Source organism: Talpa occidentalis, unplaced genomic scaffold (assembly GCF_014898055.3).
Source record: "Talpa occidentalis isolate TD23 unplaced genomic scaffold, MPIMG_talOcc4v2.1 talOcc4.16, whole genome shotgun sequence".
Classification (NCBI taxonomy): Eukaryota; Metazoa; Chordata; class Mammalia; order Eulipotyphla; family Talpidae; genus Talpa; species Talpa occidentalis.
In genome coordinates, this window is record NW_023601653.1 from 65,828 (window position 1) to 84,366 (window position 18,539).

The 18,539-nt window shown below is 67.9% G+C and overlaps 1 protein-coding gene across 1 annotated transcript in view; it reads right to left on the bottom strand.

Moving 5' to 3' along the window:
• Positions 1-17,227, bottom strand: part of SHANK3 (SH3 and multiple ankyrin repeat domains 3) — a 35,428-nt gene extending 18,201 nt beyond the window's left edge. The window contains 16 exon segments of the mRNA XM_037513337.1: positions 647-779; positions 849-973; positions 1,272-1,354; positions 1,577-1,652; positions 5,047-5,160; positions 6,355-6,557; positions 8,839-9,109; positions 12,427-12,493; positions 13,191-13,268; positions 13,543-13,659; positions 13,804-13,971; positions 14,050-14,201; positions 14,273-14,381; positions 15,931-16,002; positions 16,471-16,674; positions 16,964-17,227. Of these exon segments, the coding sequence (XP_037369234.1) occupies positions 647-779; positions 849-973; positions 1,272-1,354; positions 1,577-1,652; positions 5,047-5,160; positions 6,355-6,557; positions 8,839-9,109; positions 12,427-12,493; positions 13,191-13,268; positions 13,543-13,659; positions 13,804-13,971; positions 14,050-14,201; positions 14,273-14,381; positions 15,931-16,002; positions 16,471-16,674; positions 16,964-17,227 (2,236 nt within the window).
• Between the last annotated feature and the right edge of the window lie 1,312 nt (positions 17,228-18,539).

Consider the following 18,539-nt stretch of genomic DNA (forward strand, 5'->3'; position numbering starts at 1 on the left):
AGGTGCCACTTGCGCTCCACCGCCTGGATCTCCTCGTACTCCCGCGAGGACGAGTCGCACTGGGCCAGGATCTTGTTGAGGCTGCGGCTGGACGCGAACTTCTTCATGGCGCTGGGGGCTCGGGCCGGGCGGCGGGCCCGGCGTCGGGGCTCGGAGGCGGGCCCGGGCCCGCGGGTGTCGGTGCGGGGCGGCGCCCGCCGGGGCGCCCACCGGCCGTCGGCGGCGAGGCTGAGCGGGGCGCCCGCGCCGTGGGGGGCTGGGCGGGGGTCCGGCCGCGCGGGCGCTGCTCCGGCCCAGGCCCGGGGCCGCTGCCCTCGGGGGGCGCGCGAGGGCCGCGAGCGGGACGGCCGGCCGGGCCGGGCCGGGCCAGCGGAGCCTCCTGCGCCCGCGGAGCCGCGACGTCGGCGCGGGGAGAAGACGCTTTTCCTCTTCCCTCAGGTGCCGCCTCCCCCTTCCCTCCACAGTGCGCGGCGCGGCAGCGTCAACCTCACGGTTGCCATGGCAACCCGGCCTCCAGGCAGCTGCCGCGGGAGGAGGGCTCTCCGCGGTGGGCGGCGCGGGGGCGGGATCGGGGCGCGGGTCGGGGCGGGGGCGCGGCGGGCCGGACCCCGCGGGCGGGCGGGCCGCGCGGACGGGGCGCCCTCACCTCTGCGCCGCGCCCCGTCTTCCTCCGGCCTCCGGGTCACCGACACCACCTTCATGACCAGGCGGTTCCCGCCCTGGCGGATCAGCGCCACCACCTGCTTGTGCCCGACTTTCACCACGTTCACCCCGTTCACCTGCGACAGACGGGCCGGTGGGCAGGGCCGGGCGACCCCCGCACCCCCCCTCCGCGGGCCGCCGCTCACCTCCACGAGGAAGTCCCCGGTGCGCAGCCCCGCCCTCCAGGCCACGCCCTCCACGTCCACCGACTCCAGGTACTGCAGCGCCGGGAAGGCGGGCGTGGGGGTGAACTCCTCGATGGGCGTCTCGGCTGCGGGGGGGGGGGGGCACGGTCAGGGAGGCGCGGGCGGCCGGGAAACCCCTCACCCCCAGGAAGACCCCGTCCGCGAGCCCTGCCCCGCGGCGGACACTGGGCGCGGGCGCTGGAAGGCCGTCGGGGAGGGGGGGGGCGCCGCGAGGTGGGGGGCAGGGCTGGAGAGCAGGGGCGGGGGGGGGGGGGCGGAGAGTAGCTGAAGGACAGACAGGCAGGGAGGGGCAGGGAGGGAGGGCAGGCGGGGGTGAGGCGAGGTGCACAGAGCTGAGATGCCCAGCGCGCCACCCGTCCTCACCTTTGGCCCCCCGGAGCACAAAGCCAAAGCCCTCGTGGTCCCGCTTCTGCAGGACGGCCACCTTGTCGTCGATGACGTAGTCGCTGGCGGAGGAACGCAGGGTGGTGAGGGGGCCGGCGAGGCTGACCCCCGCCTGCCCCAGAGCACCCAACTGACCCAGCAGGCAGGACACAGGGGCTGGGCCGCCTCCCTCCGGCCCCCCCACCAGCTCTGCCTCCCCCTACACGGTGTCCCCCGAGCCTGCCCACCTACCCAGCCACCTGCCCCCCACCTGCCCTCCAGCCCTCACTGTGTGAGGGGAGTACCTGTGTGAGGTGAGGCTGTCATAAGAGCCCACCGTGTAGTGGCGGAAAAGTCTCTTCGTCCTGTCCTCCCGGGTTTCTGAGGGGAATTTCAAGAGCTGACGAAGGGTCATGGCTTCCCGCTGGCCTGAACAGCCCCGCAGCCCGGCCGGTCCCAGCTCCCACCCACTCCCTGCCGGCTGCGCCCACGCACAGGTGAGGGCCGACCTGGGTCCTGGCCCAAGGCCCTCTGATCAGAGGCCTCTGGGGTGGACGACGGGCCGGGGCAGCAGCTTCATCCCAGGGGCTGGACACAGCCGACCCCAAGGCAAGGCCACTGAGGGCGTGTTCCAGAGACTCCGGCCCATCTGCTGCTGCTGCCACCTGTCAGCCGATGCTCTCAGGTATGCTGGCCACGTGCACGCACGTGTGCAAGAGCCAGAGCCCTCAGCTCCAGACCCTGCCTCACGTGGGCCCAGGGCCAGCTATGGGCCAGGCCTGCCCTCAGGCCCCTGAGGCCACCCACTGGGTGCCCATCTCTGCCCTTGGCCTCAGCGTGCCCCCCGCCACCCAGAGCGCTCCGGCCCTGCCTGTAGGCCGCGGGGTCCAGCCACCCTCAGCTGCCCCGGCCGGCGCACCCCTGCCCCTGGCTTCCCGGCGCCTCCTCCTCCAGTCCCGGCCCCGGGCCCTCGCACGTGGCCTCCTGGCGGCCATTATCCCAGTGCCACTCAGGACACAGCATTCATTCAACAAGGTCCACCACGCCCCCCGACTGTCCCCTGGGCCGTCTGACGCCCTGAGAACAGCCCAGAGGCCGGAACAAGCTCCACCTGCCGCCCGTGGCCTGACATGTCCAAGGGGGTGGGCGCCAACCGGGCCCCAGCCCAGGAGGTCACGTGGAGGCCACTCCAGAAAGATGCTGAGCCCAGCACAGGGGCAACAGCAGGGCACCCCCAGCCAGCCAGCTGCTGTGGTGGGCAGTGGCGGGCAGAGTCGGGAGGGGCCCTCTGAGCTGCAGTGATGGCCTGTGCCCCCAGCTCTGCCTGGTGGGCTGGGGCCCCTCACGTCCAGAGCCCGGCACATGCAGCACCCCAAAGCTGACCCGCCAGGCAGAGGGTGGACACGACAAGTGAATGCAGGCTGGACGCGGGAGCATCCAGGGGAGAGCGACGGGGGCTGGGCTGAGGAGGGGTGGCCAGGTCGGTGGGATGGACAACGGGTGGGCAGGCGGCTTGGGTGGGCGGAGGGCGGCAGGAGGGCGGATGGGCGAGTACGCGGGCAGCGGGGTGGGCAGGGGTCGGGGCGGGGTGAGAGTGGGAGCAGCAAGGCGCGGAGGAAAGCACGAGCGCGTGTGGGCGCTGGGGCCACCAGCCGCGTGGCCCTCAGAGAGCGGAGCCTGCCGTCCCCGCACACCGCCCAGCACCACGCAGATCCTCGGCCCCGCGCAGGCCCAGCCATGGCGCAGTGGGCAGCCCCCACCCTGGCATCAGAGCACCCTGCTGCCGCCCAGGCCCATGCCCCCCCGCAGCCTGCCCGCAGCGGCCACGGTCCAGGCCCATCCCAGACCCAGTCCACCAAGCAGACTCCAGTGTCCGCCAGATGCACAGGAGCAGCTGAGGTGAAGCCCAGCACATCCCAGGCACTGGGAGTAGGTGCAGGAGTGAGGGGAGGACGGGGCAGGGGAGGACTCTGGCCAGGGACAGGCCTCCAGGTGTCCACAGACCAGCTCCACTGTCTATAAGGCATCACTGGCCCTGCCCCTTCACCACTGGACGGCGGCACCAGCCTGGCCTCATGGGCGGGCACAGGGACCTCCCAGGCCTCTGAGCCTCTCTGTTCCCCGCCCAGACTCAGAAATAAACTTCTCCGGATCTGGGCCTGCAGGAGACGGTACCCCCACCCTCCAGCGGAACTTGGGCAGCCCAGCAGCCAGGGCGGTGGTGATGCCCCCAGGCAACCTCCTCAGCCCTCTCCATCTGCCAAGAGGCTCCTGTCTACCCATGGTCATACCCAGGGCCAGCAGCCAGGAGGCACAGACCCACCCCAGGCTACCCTGTGGCCCCTCCAGGCTTCAGCAACACCCCCCGCCCCCAGCCCCTCACAGTCCACAGGGCCTTCGCCCTCCCCCACATGGTCTGCCGTGCACTCTGCCTGCCCAATCCCCGCCCACCTGGGCCCTGCAGCCTCCTCAGGCGCCCACAGCCAACTGCCCTGCCAGCCGCAGATGACAGGGTGGCCACCTCCCAGCCTGCCGGGACCTCCGGCGGGCGCCGAGTTCCACAGCAACAAGTCGAACAGGCGCCCACCACGCTGCACTGCTGGGGTCGCCCCTCCACGGCCGACCACCCAGGTGTGCCAGCCCCTGGGCTCGACACAGCCACATCACTGCCGAGAGGCCTCCCTGACCCTTCAGACCAGCCCAGGGCCCAGCCAACGCTATGCCCTGGCCTCCAGGCACGCCCAGCATACCTGCCTGCTGAGGCCCGACTCCAGTCCAGACCCCCTCCCCAGCTTCAGACTCCAGCAGCCCTGGACCCACGCAGTTATCCAGCCGGGACCTTGTGGGCACGCTAGGGCACAGGGCCTGCCCGGCCACGGTGGCCGCCGCCTTGCCCCTGCCACTCAGCCCTCGCACAGCCCCCAGGGGGAGCCGGGCCCGTGCGCAGCCTTGGCCCCCCCCCCCCCAGAGCAGGGGTCCAAGCCACCCAGGGGACCAGCCTCTGGGGAAACACCACCTAAGGCAGGCTGCGTGCAGGGAGGGGCTGCACCCTTGTCCAGACACCGTGGAGGCCACCAGTCAGGAGGGGCCGCACCTACCCGCTCCCTAGGCAAAGGCAGCCCTCAAAGGCCTGAGCCCCACCAGTCCACACAGGCCCAGGCGGCAGGAGCACCAGCCCTGCCCAGCAGACCTTGCTCTACAGGCTACCACCCCCCCACACCGGGGTCCTCACGGGTGGCCTGGGGCATCAGGACCAGGGAAGCCACAGCCTTTGCCCTCAAGACCCCAGCAGGCTCAGGATGCAGCTTCAGATCAAAAGGCTCCCGGACCCCGCAGCACCTCCAGGCCTGACTGGCCTCACTTCTTCTTGGTTGATCCAGGCCTCCCTGACCGCCCACTGGACAATCTGTCCACTTTGGAAAGACGCCGCTTTTCTCACACCAACTTCTCTACCAGGCTGCGGGCCTGGGGAACACGGCTCCAGCGGCGAGTGTGGTGGGGTCGCGGGGTCACGGACAGCCCCACGGCGGCACGTGCGTCCTGGGGCCACGCCGCAGTCTCCAGGGCCCCAGGCACCCATCCAGCCGCGCACCGCGTGAGAGTCCTGAGGGGCGACATCTGGGGCGCGGGGACACCCACTCGGGATGAGTGTCTGAGTCCACACTGGTCTTTTCTCCAAGGAGGTGTGGCTGCGCTGGCTCTTTCCCCAAGTGCCCTGTGCTTTCCTCCCAGCGAGCCCCAAGGGGCTGGGCGGGAGCTGCAGGTGGTCACTCACCGTGCCGGGCGTCGTACTGTCGCATCTGCACCTCCTCCACGCAGTCGGCCGGGAACCAGCCCGTGCGGCCTTTCACGGTCCCCTCCCAGAAGCCGCCCTCCCCGATGCTGAGCACTGGGGGACAGAAGCCAGGCAGGCCATCAGGGCTGGGACCGGGAGTCCCCGCCCCCCTCACCTTCCCTTCCCTTGCTCTGTCCTCCCCGCTGACTCCCTGGGAAGATTTGGGATTTACAGAGAAAAAGAAACGAACAGATGGGCACAGCACAGGATGGGCATGTGGGGGACAGATAGACACACAGATGGACACACTCGAGGGAGGGCAGGAGCAGAGGCAGGCGCCCTGGTCCTGCTCCTGCCCTCCCAGCTGACCACTCTCCTCCCACTTCTTGCTCTGCCCGGTGCCCCAGGGGTCACTGTCAAGAGCTCAGGGTCACTGTGTTGTGGATAGAGGGCTAGACCACAAGGTGGACCAAGGAGGGCTGACGACATAGCTGCTTCTTCCTGGGGCACCGGAGAGGATGGGACCCCAAAGATGAGAGAGATACTCAAATTAGGGGAGCTGGCCATGGCACAGATCCCCTGGGACACAGGAATTCCCAGTGAAAAATCCCTCATGATGCAGACACCCAGGCACTGTCACACGGGTCCCCACAACAGCACAGGCCCCCAAGGAAGGGCCTTCAGCGAAGGGCCCCCCCAAGGAAGGGCCTCCAGGGAAGGGCCCCCCAAGGAAGGGCCTCCAGGTAAGGGCCCCCCAAGGAAGGACCTCCAGGGAAGAGCCCCCAAGGAAGGGCCTCCAGGGAAGGGCCCCCCAAGGAAGGGCCTCCAGGGAAGAGCCCCCCAAGGAAGGGCCCGCGAGGAAGAGCCCCCCAAAGAAGGGCCCCCCAGGAAGGGCCCCCGAGAAAGGGCCTCCAGGGAAGGGCCTCCAGGGAAGGGCCCCCGAGGAAGGGCCTCCATGGAAGGGCCCCCCAAGGAAGGGCCTCCACGGAAGGGCCCCCCAAGGAAGTCCCAGAAGCCACAAAGGAGCCCCACAATTTGCGGAGGCTCCACGGAGGGGTGGGGTCCCGCCCTCACCCGTCCCCACCGGACACGACACCCGGTGCTCCGGGAACCCTCGCGGCCCGGCGGCGGCTCCGCTGCGGGCCCCGGCCCCGCGGCGCCAGGACCCCGCGCAGAGGCGCCCCGCGAGGACCGCCGGCCGCGCTCGGGCCGAGCCCCCAGGCCCGGCGCCCGCCCCGCAGGCCGCCGCCGCGCGCCCCGACCCCGCCCCCGGCCCCGGCCCGGCCCGGCCCGGCCCGGCCCGCTCACCCTTGACGGCCTCGCCGCGGTGCAGCGGGATCTCGCCCTCGCCCTGCGGGCTGTGCGCCTTCACCGCGATGAACTTGCGGCCGGGGACGGCGCTGTAAAGTTTCCGCTTCGGGCCCCGCGGCGGCGGCGCGGGGGGCGCGGGGGGCGCGGGGCCGGGCGCGGGCGCGGGCCCCGGGCCGCCGGGGCCGCCGGGCCCGCTCGGGCTGTAGACGAACACGTAGGTGACGGACGCGATGCCGGGGGGCAGCGGGCGCGCGAAGCCGGCGCCCGGGGCCTCCATGGCGCGCGGCCCGGCCCCGCCGCCGGCCTCACCGCAGCCGCCGCCGCAGCGCCCGCCGCCCGCCGCCCGCCGCCGCCCGCCCGCCCGCCGGGGGCCCGGCCCGGGGCCGCTCCATGGGCCGCGCCGCCGCGCCCGGCCCGCTCCCGCCAGCGCCGAGCCGCGCCCGCTCAGGGCTCCGGGGCCGCGGGGCTGCGCTCCCGGGCGCGCCGGGCTCGCTCCATGCCGCGGCCGCCCGCGCCCCGCCTCCCGCGGCCGGCTCCTCCCTCTGCGGGCGGCGGCGGGGCCGGCTGCGCCCCGGCCGCCCGCCCGGGCCAGCCGGGCACTGCGGCGCGGGCCGGGAGCGGCGGGCGCCCGCGCGCGGCGAGCCGGGAGGGGCGCGGGCCCCGGGGAGGCTCCCGCGAGCGCTGCCCCGCGGGCCCACCCGCCCGGACCGCGGCCCTGGCGCCCGCGCGGCCGCTGCCCTCGCCCGCGGCGCTGCCCGCCCTCCGGCCACGGCCCACGGCCCACGGCGCACGCCCGGCGGTCCCGCACGCCCCCCGCTCCGCAGCCCGCGCTGGCTCCCCGGCCCTTGGGAGCGCGGCCGCCATCTCCGCCCGCCAGACCCGGGAGGCCCCGCCACGCTCGGGCCTTCCTCTCCCCCTGCACGTGCACTCCTGGAGCCCGGCCGCCGCGCGGGTCAGGGCTCTCAGCTCCAACTCGCCCACCCGCCTGCCCAGGGTGGGGACAGGCGCTCTGCCACCCGGGGGCCCAGGGGCTCCGTGCAGGCTCTGCCAAGACCTGCACCCCCTCCGGCCGCGATGCCACCTCCAGTCCTGTGAGCAAAGGCAACGGCTCCCGTGCGGGTCCCTCTCCCTGCTGGCCCTTCCTAAGGGCTGCAGACCCCCAGCCGCTCTCAAGGGAGGGCCACCGGCCTGGGTCACTGCCCACCACCTGCTCCTTGGCTGGGCGGACGTGTCCTGTCCTGGGCCCCTGGAGCAGGCTGTGAGCCCACATCCACACGGGGCTGCGGTCCCAGGGCCGTGCCCGGGAGCCGCACTGGGCAGGTGGCGTCTGCCGGAAGCGGGGAGGGAGGTGAACCAACAAGGAACAGGTCCCCACTCCGACTAGGAATGACCCTCTGCGACCCCAAAACACCCAAAGCTAGTTCTGGCCACGGCCGTCCCACCCGCAGGAGACCCGGAGACATGCGCAGCCTTGGGGAGCACACGGCGGGCTGGGCAGGACGCGCCTTGGAGGCGCCCGACACGGTCGGTGGGCCACCACGCAGGCCACGAGAGCAGGGATGGCGCAGGGAAGAAGTTGTCTGAGCCCTCTGCGGGCGCCGAGCTCAGGGCCCGGCTGCCCTCCCCTCCCACCCTGGGCTGCCCGCATCTGACGAGCCTTCGCCTCATCCATGCTCCCAGGGGCCCACCATCGGGACCCCAGGAAGGGTCCCCACCTGCCGGGCTCCAGACGGCTTCCTGAAGGCAATGGCTAGTCCTGCCTTGGGATGGGAGCCCCTGGCATAGAGGGGTCAGCTGACCTGCCTGGCCCCCGTCAGACACAAAGACCATGCTGGATGCTGACGGTCTGTCTGCACTCCTGGCCATGCCACCGGAGCGACTGTGAGGCTCCACACCAGGCTTCCTACTCCAAGATCTGGGGAGACCAAGTCTCTGGAACGTCCCAGGTTCCAGGCCCCCAGGGCTCATGTGAGAAGTACAGCAGACCCCAGAGGCCTGAGTCATCCAGGGCCTGAGGGGCGAAGGAAAGACCAAGGGTCCCTGGAGAATGGGCTGGAATCACCTGCAGGTTTCCAGCCCTCATGAAGAGCACACTCCATTCCCAACCCCTCATGACACACTGCCCAGGCTGACTGGCCCAGCCCACGTCCTCCTCCCTGGCATCACAGTAAATCGTCTAAATCACGGATTTGACCAGACACTTTCCTCCCAACAGGCCCCTCGGGGGCCCACAGTCCTTAGGACAAGGCCCAGCTTCAACCAGAGACCAGAGTGGGGGAATCTGCCCACAGGACCGGCCTTCTGTCCTTCTCCACCCAGCAAGGCCATCTGGGGGCCTGGGAGTCCAGCCCCAGCCTCAGCCCTTTACTGCAGAAGTACCAGGCACCACTGGGCCTCTCTGCCTCCCACGCTGGCCGCTCCTGGCTTGCATCTGGGTGCCCCCCCACCGGGCCCCAGCCAGGGCTCACCATCCCTGCCTACCTGATCTTGCTCTGGGAGCCCCTGCCTGCTGCAAGGCCCCCAGCATCGTTGTGGTCACCGTCTCGGTCCCGGTCTTTCTCCACCTGCAGCCGCTGGAGCAGCAGCTGATGGGGGAGACTTCTCAGTGAGGGGCCCGGAGAAGCTGCTGGCTGAGCCTCGCCCTTCAGGTTGATGTCACTGGCTGAGCGCTGCAGAGGCCGAGGGGAGGCCAGGCCACTAGGGCCGGCCAGCCGCCGCCGCTTCGCATAGCTGGGGGTCTCCCTGAATGGTACTGTGGGGGGGGGGGGGGCGGGAAGGCACACTGATGAGACTCTGGGCAGCCAAACAGGGTAACCAACTTGTCCTGGCTTGCCAGGCTTTCCAGATTTTAAAACCAAAATTCTCTGTCCCCGGACAGATGGCCACCCTACAGCTAAAACTGCCAAAGGGGCTACACCCCTAGCTCCCTCTGATTCCCGCTTCAGGGAAAAAAGCCTGCTCCTCCTGTCAGCCAGATGGGGTCTTGCGGGACTCAGATCTGCTCATGGAACTGCCCATCTCCCAGGCTTTGAAAGAGACAGCGCGGGCCATACCCCATGCGCTGTCGGGGCCATTAGGAACTGGCTAACCAGGAAAGTGCAAACATGCGCTAGACCAGAGGCTGGCAGACTCTCCACAAGGAAGCAGGCAGCAGCTATTTCAGGCTTCACAAGCCACACAATCCCTATGCAAGGACTCAACACTGCCTAGACCAGGTAAACAGCCACAAGCAATATATAAAAAATTGGATATGGCTGAGTTCCAGTAAAACTTGGTTTTTTAGCAGATAATCCAACATGCTTAAGAAAACCATAATCCAACTATATGCCATTTATGAAAAATCACTGAGCACCAAAGACACAAGTATTTTAGAATGAAAAACTAAAGATATCTCTACTATTTTGTAAATATTAACCAAAATAGCAATGAGTAGCAACATTGATATTAGCAAAATAGGCTGAAAGATAAGAAATATTGCCAGTGACAGAGAAGGACATCAAATAGGTTAAAAATCAGTATAAACACACCAAGCGACAAAGAGCCAAACACATGAGACAAACATTGGCACAAGTGGCGAGCCCTATAGTAATATTTAAGACTTCAGCACCCCACTTCCAATAGTAGATAGAACGTCGAGAGAGAAAGCAACAGGACATAGAAGACTTAAACCGACTGAGCCTAGAGAGAGAATAATCCACAAAACAGAGCAGAGACACAGTGTCCTCAAGCACACACAGAATATTCCACAGCATAGACCATACTTAGGGCACACATAAATTTTCAATACATTTTAAAAGAATGAAATCATACAAAGTATCTTCTCTAATCACAATACAATGAAACTAGAAATTAAGGACAGAAGAAACCTGGAAAATCCTCAGTTATAGAAAATTAAACAGCCTACTCTTAAATAACCAATGTGTCAAAATAGAAGTCACAAGGAAAGTTAGAAAATATTTTGAGGCAAATTAAAGCAAAAATACGACATACCAAAACATATAGAATGCAGCAAAAGCAGTGCTTTTTGAAGAAAAATAATACCTATGAACATCTGCATTACAATTCAGTAACCTTATTATACCTATTAAGGAACTAGAAAAAGAAACTCATACCAAACCCAAAGTTAGCAAAAAAAATGAGGTAATAAAAATTGCACTGAGATAAATGAAATAAATAAAATCAATGAAACCTAAAGTTGTGAAAATATCAACAAAATTGACAAACCATTAGCTAGACTGACTGAAAAAGAGAAAACAGAAACAAATACATCATAAGTGAAATCCGGGGCATCGCTGGTGATCTACAGAAACAAAAGGAATACGATATACTATGAATATCTGTATATGCTAACAAATTAAGCTTGATAAGATAGATGGATTTCTCGAAAAACACAAATTACTGAAGCTGACTCAAGAAGAAACAGGTAATGTAAACACCTATGACGGGCGGGGGTTGGGTCAGTCATCCAAATCCCCCAACAAGAGAAGTCCCAGCCAGACGCATCCTTGCTCTGTTCTGCTAGACCTCCAGAGAAGAATTAACAGCAATCCCTTCCAAACTCTTCCTGAAAAAATACAAGAGGAGGGATGCCTTCTAACGCGTCCTCTGAGCAACCAAGAAATGAGCAAAGGACTTGAAAGCTCTCCAAAGAAGCACAAATGACTAATAAAACACATGAAAAGATGTTCAACATCATTAGCCATCGGAGAAATACAACTCAGAGCCGTGAGGCGATGCTGCTTCACACCCGACAGGCTACAATCAGGAGAAAGAAAAAAAACAACAACTGGTAATAACAAGTGCTGGTGAGGATGTGAAGAGTGTGTGACCCTGGTACATTGCTGGTGGGAATGTAAAATAGTGGCGAATAATCAGCAGTTCCTCAAAAACAAACTGCATTAAATATTCACATTAAAAATTCAGTAGGGCCTCCCTGGGGGTACCAGGGGTTAAGTCTCAGCACTACGGAGCTGTCAGCAACCACTGCAGTGAGAGTTCAGTCCTGGCCAGGATGCTGACCCACAGGGCGCGGCAGACCTCTCCTGTCCCCCCGCTGCTCCCCTCAGCAGTGTCTTTCAGTGGATCTGCCTTTTCTGCTCCCCACTCTGTCGCTGGGGAGTCCTCTCACCGCTCTCCCCCTCACACCTCTGCTATGCATAAATGAATATGTCTTTTAAAAATAAATAAATGAAAATGAAAATGCAATAACCTTATTATACCTATCAAGGAACTAGAAAAAGACAAGCAAACCAAACCCAGCGTTAGCAAAAAGAATGATGTGATCCAGCGATACCCAAGCGAATAGCAAACGGGTACTCAAGCAAATGCAGGCACACACGTTCATAGCAGCAAAGTCCCGCAAAGCCAGAGCGTAGACACAGCCCAAGAGCCACTCAAGGAACAGCGGGTCAACCCAAGGTCCAGTGGCACCAGCAGGGAGGACTCACCCACACCACGCACAGAGGGTGGGAGACACCAGGCCCCAGGGCCACACTCAGGGCCACACAGCACATCCAGAGCAGGGAAGTCCACACAGGCAGGGAGAGCACTCAGGCGTCGGGGGGGGGGGGGGGGGTGCGGCGTCATGGGCTTTCCGTCAGGGTGACAAAAACGTTTTGAAATTCAACAGAGCTGGCTGCACTGCTCTGTGAGCACACACGAGTCGTTATTGAGATCCCGTCATGTCGGGGGAGTTCAGTTTCACATGAAATTTAAATCCTCAAATTAAAAGCCTCACTTTAAAGGAAAAAAATAACTAGGTGGGGCTGGGCCTGGCCCACGGGGTGCCACTGGCCAAGTCCTGCTCTGGACAGCTGGGCACTGAGGGCTCATGGGCCCTGGCCCACCTGGAGCTGAGATGCAGTCTGCCCCAAACCCGCTCAGTCAGAACCAGCACCCCACGAGCTCCCCAGCCAGAGCTGGGACAGCGAGGGTACGGGAACAGTGCTCGAGAGACGGGGTAGGAGTGGCCGAGGAGGGCGGGTGGGTGGTGCGGGGCCGCAGACCACAAGTGGGAGGGGGTGTGGGGGCCGCGACCAGATGGCCCCACACTCGGGGGGCGGGACTCACCAACATCGGAGTCCTTGTGCGTCTTGATGACCTCGGCCAGCTCAAAGTTCCCTGCGATGATGGCCACCTGGGGAGGGAGGGCCGGGAGGCTCAGGAGCGCCCTGCGCAACCCCCTCAGCCCTGGGGGCTCCTTTCACTCCTGGGAGGGGTTCCTGCCCATCCCATCCTGGCCCGGCCCCAGCCCTGTCTGACCGGCTCCCCAGTCTGCCTGGGGCTGAGAGCATTCCCAAGACACAAGACTGTCAGGGTGGAGACCAGGCCAGCCTGGGCCCAGTGGACACACCAGTCACCCCTGTTCTCTCAAGGGTCTCCTCACACACCATCTGCCCGCCTGACCCCACCACCACCGCCTCCGCTCCCGGCAGGACAGCCGGCCACCATGGGTCCTCTCTCCCACTCAGAACAGCCCCAGCTCCTTCCGTGGCCCAAACGTACCCCTGCCATGGCCCCCAGGCTGCCCCACAACACCAGGCCATGCGGAGACGGGTCCACCCATCCACTTGCCTAGCCAGAGCCAGCCGGGAAGGAGCGGCCAGTTAGTCGGGTCTGGGCCCTGCTGCCTGCCTCTGCCGATCAGGCCCACACATCCTCCCCGTCCGGAGCCCTGGGCCTCCCTCTCTCCCTGGCGGCCACCCTCCCCCCTCGGCCAGGCCATGTGAGGTGAGGGCTCTTCATCACCCCCAGGAACAGAGCCAAGGGCCTGGAGGCAAAATCCACAGAGACAGGGGATGGGGGGGGTCGGGTTCTGTGCCCCTGTGGTCTACCTGGAAGGCTGTCTGGCTGTTGTAATTGCGGACGTCCTTGTTGGCTCCACGGAAAAGCAGGACGCGAGCGCAGCTCTCCTGTCGGGAGGGGGGAGGGGGCGGGTCACCGCTGGGCGCTGAGGGCGGGCGGGCGCACAGCGCGGGGCGCACAGTCACACACGGCGCAGGCACACGCAGAGCTGCGCGGACAGTGCACAGAAGGTGGCCCTCCGGCGGGGCCGGACCACACACGGGCCCGCCTGGCCATGCAGAGGGCCATGCATGGCTGCGTGCGCACCGCTTCCAGGGCACCAGCTCCCTGCAGGGTGCAGCACACACCCATGGGCGCACACGTGCATACGGGCTACCACACCTGGTTGTAGAGGGCACAGATGTGCAGGGCAGTGTTCCCCGAGGCGTTCTGGGCCGCCATGTCGGCTCCGTAAAACAGCAGGTGCTCCAAGTGCTGAACGTGCCCGAAGCGGCATGCCTGGGGAGGAGGTTCAGGTAGCACCCAGAAGACAGGAGCCATCCCGCCCAGGAGACAGGAGCCCCGCCCACTGAGCCCAGGGCCCTGCCCTTGCCCGGAGCCCCACCCACCCAGCACAGGGCCTCGCACAGGCCCCCTGCCCACCTGGTGGATCTCCTGCCACCCATTCTCGTCGGTGACACCCAGCTGCGCGTGGTCGTGCAGCAGCAACTCACAGCAGAGGGCGTCCCCGCCCCCCAGGGCGCTGTGGTACAAGGGCGTCAGGCCTCGGCTGTCCTTGTAGTCAGGCGAGGCACCCAGGTCCAGCAGCGTCTGGGGACGATGAGCCTCAGCGTCCACGAGGGGCCCGGCTTCCTCCCACCCCCGACCCTGGGCATGGCCCTCGCTGACCGTCAGGGCAGCTGCATTGCGCTGGCGCGCGGCGCAGTGCACGGCGGTGAGCCCGTCCCGCGTGCGGAAGTCCAGGTGGGCACCGCCATTCCTCAGCACCTTCAGCAGGTCCGAGGTGTTCTCCAGCTGCGCAGCGAGGCTCAGGGGACACTCTGGGGCCAAAGACGGGAGGGTCACGCCCCAGCCGCAGCGAGGCCACGCCCCTTCCCATCCTGCTTCTCACCTCCTGAGTCAGGATCGTGAAAATTGGGGTCCAGGCCCTTGTCCAGCAGGCGGGCCACTTTGTCTGTGCTGTGCAACTGGATGTAGTCCATGAACTTCTTCAGGTTCGCCTGGAATGTTGGAATGTCGCCTGGTCAGCCTGGCACCTGGCCGCCACCCTCTGACCATTGCCCGCCTTCCACCAGCAGGTCTCAGCCCATCTGTGGTGTGTCCACTGCCCCTGCCCTCAGTCCGACCTGTTGCCCTACAACACGAGCTTGTCACCGAGGCCAGGCTCCCATCACGGCCCCATCCCAGCCAGCCGGGGCCTCTCCGTACCCCAAGTCCACAACAATTGCGGCCTGAGCCTCTTCAAGGCCAGGGTGCCCTGGCCGTGCCCCCAGGATGTCCCTGCCAGGCTGCTCGCCCAGGCTCTGTGCCCAGCAGCTCTGGCAGGAGCCAGCCTGGTGGCTCATCACGCCCAGAGTGAACAATCCTTCTCTGGCCCACCTACCTGGCAAGTTCACCCACAGCAGATGCCCACCCTGGGCCCTCCCCACACTGGCGGCCCCTCGGTGACAAGGCATAACAGGCACAGCTGGTCCGCGGAGCAGAGTGCCGCTGAGCTCCACGGGTGCCCATACTGCTGGCCGGGCTGGGCTCTGGCACAGCTGCGGGCAGGGGTCCATGGGCGGGCACAGGGACCGATGGGCAGGCCTTGGTGGGTGGCGGCAACGAGAGAGGAGGCAGGGTGCTCACACAGGGGGTGAGACCTCAGCCAGACCTGGGCACCAGAGGGAGGTGGACAGCAGCACAGAGCTGCGGTCAGGGGTCCAGACTCATCTAAGATCAAGCAGGCCGAGGGCCGCTGGGAGCCAGGGTGCTGAGGGTGCTCTGAGTGGCCGCCAGACACAGGCTCACTCAGAGCCTGCGGAAGGGGAGTCTGTCCCCAGCCACAGGCCTGCTGCTGAGCACATGTCCTGGGGCCACAGGGAAGGCTGCCCAGAGGCTCCAGGGTCACAGAAGCTGGGCACAGGGGTGACAGGCTCAGACCCTCTCCTAAGCCCCAGACTGTCAGTGTCAGCAGGGTGGGCACCATGTACCCACCAGCCCCCCCAGAGAACACGAAGGGTCAGGCCCACCCAGCAGCAATGCCCAGCAGTGGACCCTGACTGGGCTCAGCACCACCTAGCCACTGCAGTCTGAGCAAGCCCACCTCCAGGCTCACCTCTTCCTCTTGGAGACAGGATAACACCCAGCAGGAGATTCACGAGATGCCCGATTGCACGTGCCCAGCACGAGGGGCCAGCAAGCACAGGGCTTCCTGCTCTCCTCGCCACCCCCACCCCCGTGACCACATCAGAAGTTTGCTCACTCTTCTCACATGTGGGCTCTTACAGGGACACCCTTCTCCCCCTGTGTCGGGGTCCCCCAGCCGGCCACTTCACGGCCACGGTGCTGGGGTCTGCCCCTCCCTCTAGCCGCCCCCGGCCCAATGACCTCTCCGCGCCCCTGACAACAGGAAAAGCCAGACTGAGCCACAGCCGGAGGACCGGCCAGGCCCACGGAAGGGATGTAAGGAGACGTTCTGACCTCACAAAACCCAGTCGAGGCCGGAGCCGGGGGACACTGGGCATGGGGAGCCGACCTCTGGGTCCCCTCCCCAAGACCGTCCCTTACCTTTGTGTGAAGCTTTGCAAACTGCTTGTCATCGATGAGGTTCTGGGCGTACACGCGCCTCTTGTAGCGGAACTGCTCAGGGGACCGGCAGAGAAAACCGCTGAGCCAGGCGGCCAGGCCCCGGCCCGCCGTCCCCGGGGCCAGGCCCCACCGCCTGCAGGCCCCTGGCGCAGAGCCCGCTCCGCCGGCCGCACGCGGCCCGGGGGCGCAGGCCCGGGCCGCCCCCCGCATGCCCCCTCCTCACTCCCACTCCGGACGCCCCGAACCCCTCGTCCTCCACGGCCCGGTCCACACTCGCCCTCCTGCCCCGGAGCCGCCCGGAGAGCAAGCGGCCCGCTCCGCTCCCACGACGCCTGCGGAGCGCCGGGACCGGGCGGGCGAGGCGAGGGCTCCGCGGGCTGGGGGCGGGGGCGCCCCGCGGCGCCCTCCGAGCAGGCCCGAGACGGGCGCTGGCCCCGCACGTGCGGCCGCGGCACACGGCACGCGCTCGCCCTGGGCACCGCCCGCTGGCCCCGCGCCCCGCCCCGCGCCCGCGCGCACCTCCAGGTAGGGCAGGGGCGTGTCCAGGTTGGGGGGGTAGTCCTGCAGCAGCCGCTCCTCGTCCAGGAACTTGCCGGCGCGGCCGCGCGAGGGCGGCTGGAAGAGCCCGTAGTTGAGCGCGTCCTGCAGGCTGTGGCTGAGCGCGCAGAGCACGCGCTGCTTGGCGGCCCACACGGGCGCGGCCGGGTCCAGGCGCAGGCACTTCTGCGGGGCGGCGGGCGGGCCCGGTGAGCCCGAGCCCCGCGCGCCGGGCCGGGCCGGGCCGGGCCGGGCCGGGCGCAGGACCCGCACCTCCGCGCCGGGAAGGGGAGGCCCCGGCCGCCCCGCCCGCCCCGCCCCGCCCCGGGGCGGCGCTCCCCGGCCGCGCCCCGCCCGCCCGCCGCTGGGGAGGGTCTCGCGGAGGCGGCGGGGGGAGGGGAGGGGAGGGGAGGGGAGGGGCGCGCGGGCCGGGGTCGCGGCGGGCGCGGGCGCGGGCGGGCGGGCGCGCACTCACCGTCTGCTGCAGGTCCGGGATGCCCACGCGCACCACCACGGCGCTCGCCCCGGGGCCGTCCATCCCCGCGCCGGGGCCGGCGCCGCTCGCGGCCGGGAGCGGGGCGCGCGGGGATTCCGCGGGGCGCCGGCCCCCCCCGTCCCCCCGCCGGGGCCCGTCGGCCGCGCTGCGCGGGAGGGGGCCGGGGGGGGCCGGGGCCGGGGCCGGCGCGGGGGACGGCGGCGCCGAGGGCTCCGCAGGGGCGGCGGCGCGGCTCAGCTGCATCGGCCCCGGCTCCGCGCGGCGCCTGCCTTCCCGGGGGCGGGGGCGGCGGGGGGAGGGGGCCGCGCCGGAGGGGCGCGGGGCGGCGGGGGCCGCGCCGGAGGCGGGGGCCGGAGGGCCCGGGGCGGCCGGGGCCGGCGGGCCGGGGCGCCGCGCGGGGGCCGGCGGGCCGGGGGGCTTCGCGCGGGGGGCCCCGGGGGGCGTGGGGCGTCCTAGGCCCGGGAGCGGGGGGAGTGGCTGAGCCGCGGCGGCCGCGTCGCCCCGCGCCGGCCCGCGGGCGCTCCCGACCCCGGCCGGCCGCGGCGAGGAGGGTCCCGGGGCTGCGGTGGGGGCGCCTTGGGGCGGCAGGGCCGAGCGGGGCGGGAAGGGGAGAGAAAAACAGGCGGGTTAATGCCCGGGGGCGGCGGGTCTCCCCCACTCCGCCGCCCCCCCGGGCTGGGGGCCCCGCGGGGTCCCGGCGGGCCGTGGCGACTCGGGGCGCGACCGGCCGGGGGCGCGAGGCCGTCCCGTGGCGGGAGCCGGTTCCCCTCGGGGAGCCCTCGCGACCGCGCCGCGCTCGGCGCCCCCGCCCCGCCCCGCCCCGCCCCGCCCCGGCCGAGTTCGGGGAGCCCGCCCGGGCCGAGGCCGCCGCGCGCTCGCCGCTGCAGCCGGGTCGGCGGGCGGCCCGCGCCCCTCCGTCGCCTTGGCGACGCTGCCCGGGGGCGCGACCCGCGAGGCTGGGCCAGGGGAGGGGGCGCCACGAGTCCCCACCTGCCGCGGGGAAGTGAATTTTAGTTTTACGCGTTGTCGTGGCAACGCGGGAGGGGGTGACGAGTGGGCGGAGGAGCGGGGAGCGCCGGGAGGGAGCGAGCTCGGCGCCGCCGCCCCATTGGAGCGCGCCCGGCCGGGCCGCGAGCTCCCGGGACGGCCCCGGGCGGGGAAGCGCCGCCGGGGCCGAAAGCAGAGCGCGGCCCTCCGGGCCCCGACGCCCCTGGCCGCCCGAGGACAGCGCCTGGCTCCCCGGAAGCCCCTCGCCTGTCTTGACCCCCTGACTTGGCCCTGACCCCCGGCGCAGCGGCCTCAACTTCCGCGGAGACCCCTCGGCCGGCCGCGCCCTCGCCCCGGCCCCGGCCCCGGCCTCCCTCCCAGGGCGCGCGGCAGCCCACCCGGGAAGATGCCCCTGGCCCCGCCGCCCAGCACGGCCCCTCCCCGCAGAGCCGCCTTCACCTGCCCACCACGACCCCCCAAAACAGACCTGAGCTCCCCTCTGCCCGGCAGCCTGGGTCAGCCCCAGAGCAGTTTCCTCTCCGGCCCGCTGACCCCCAGGGCACCCTGC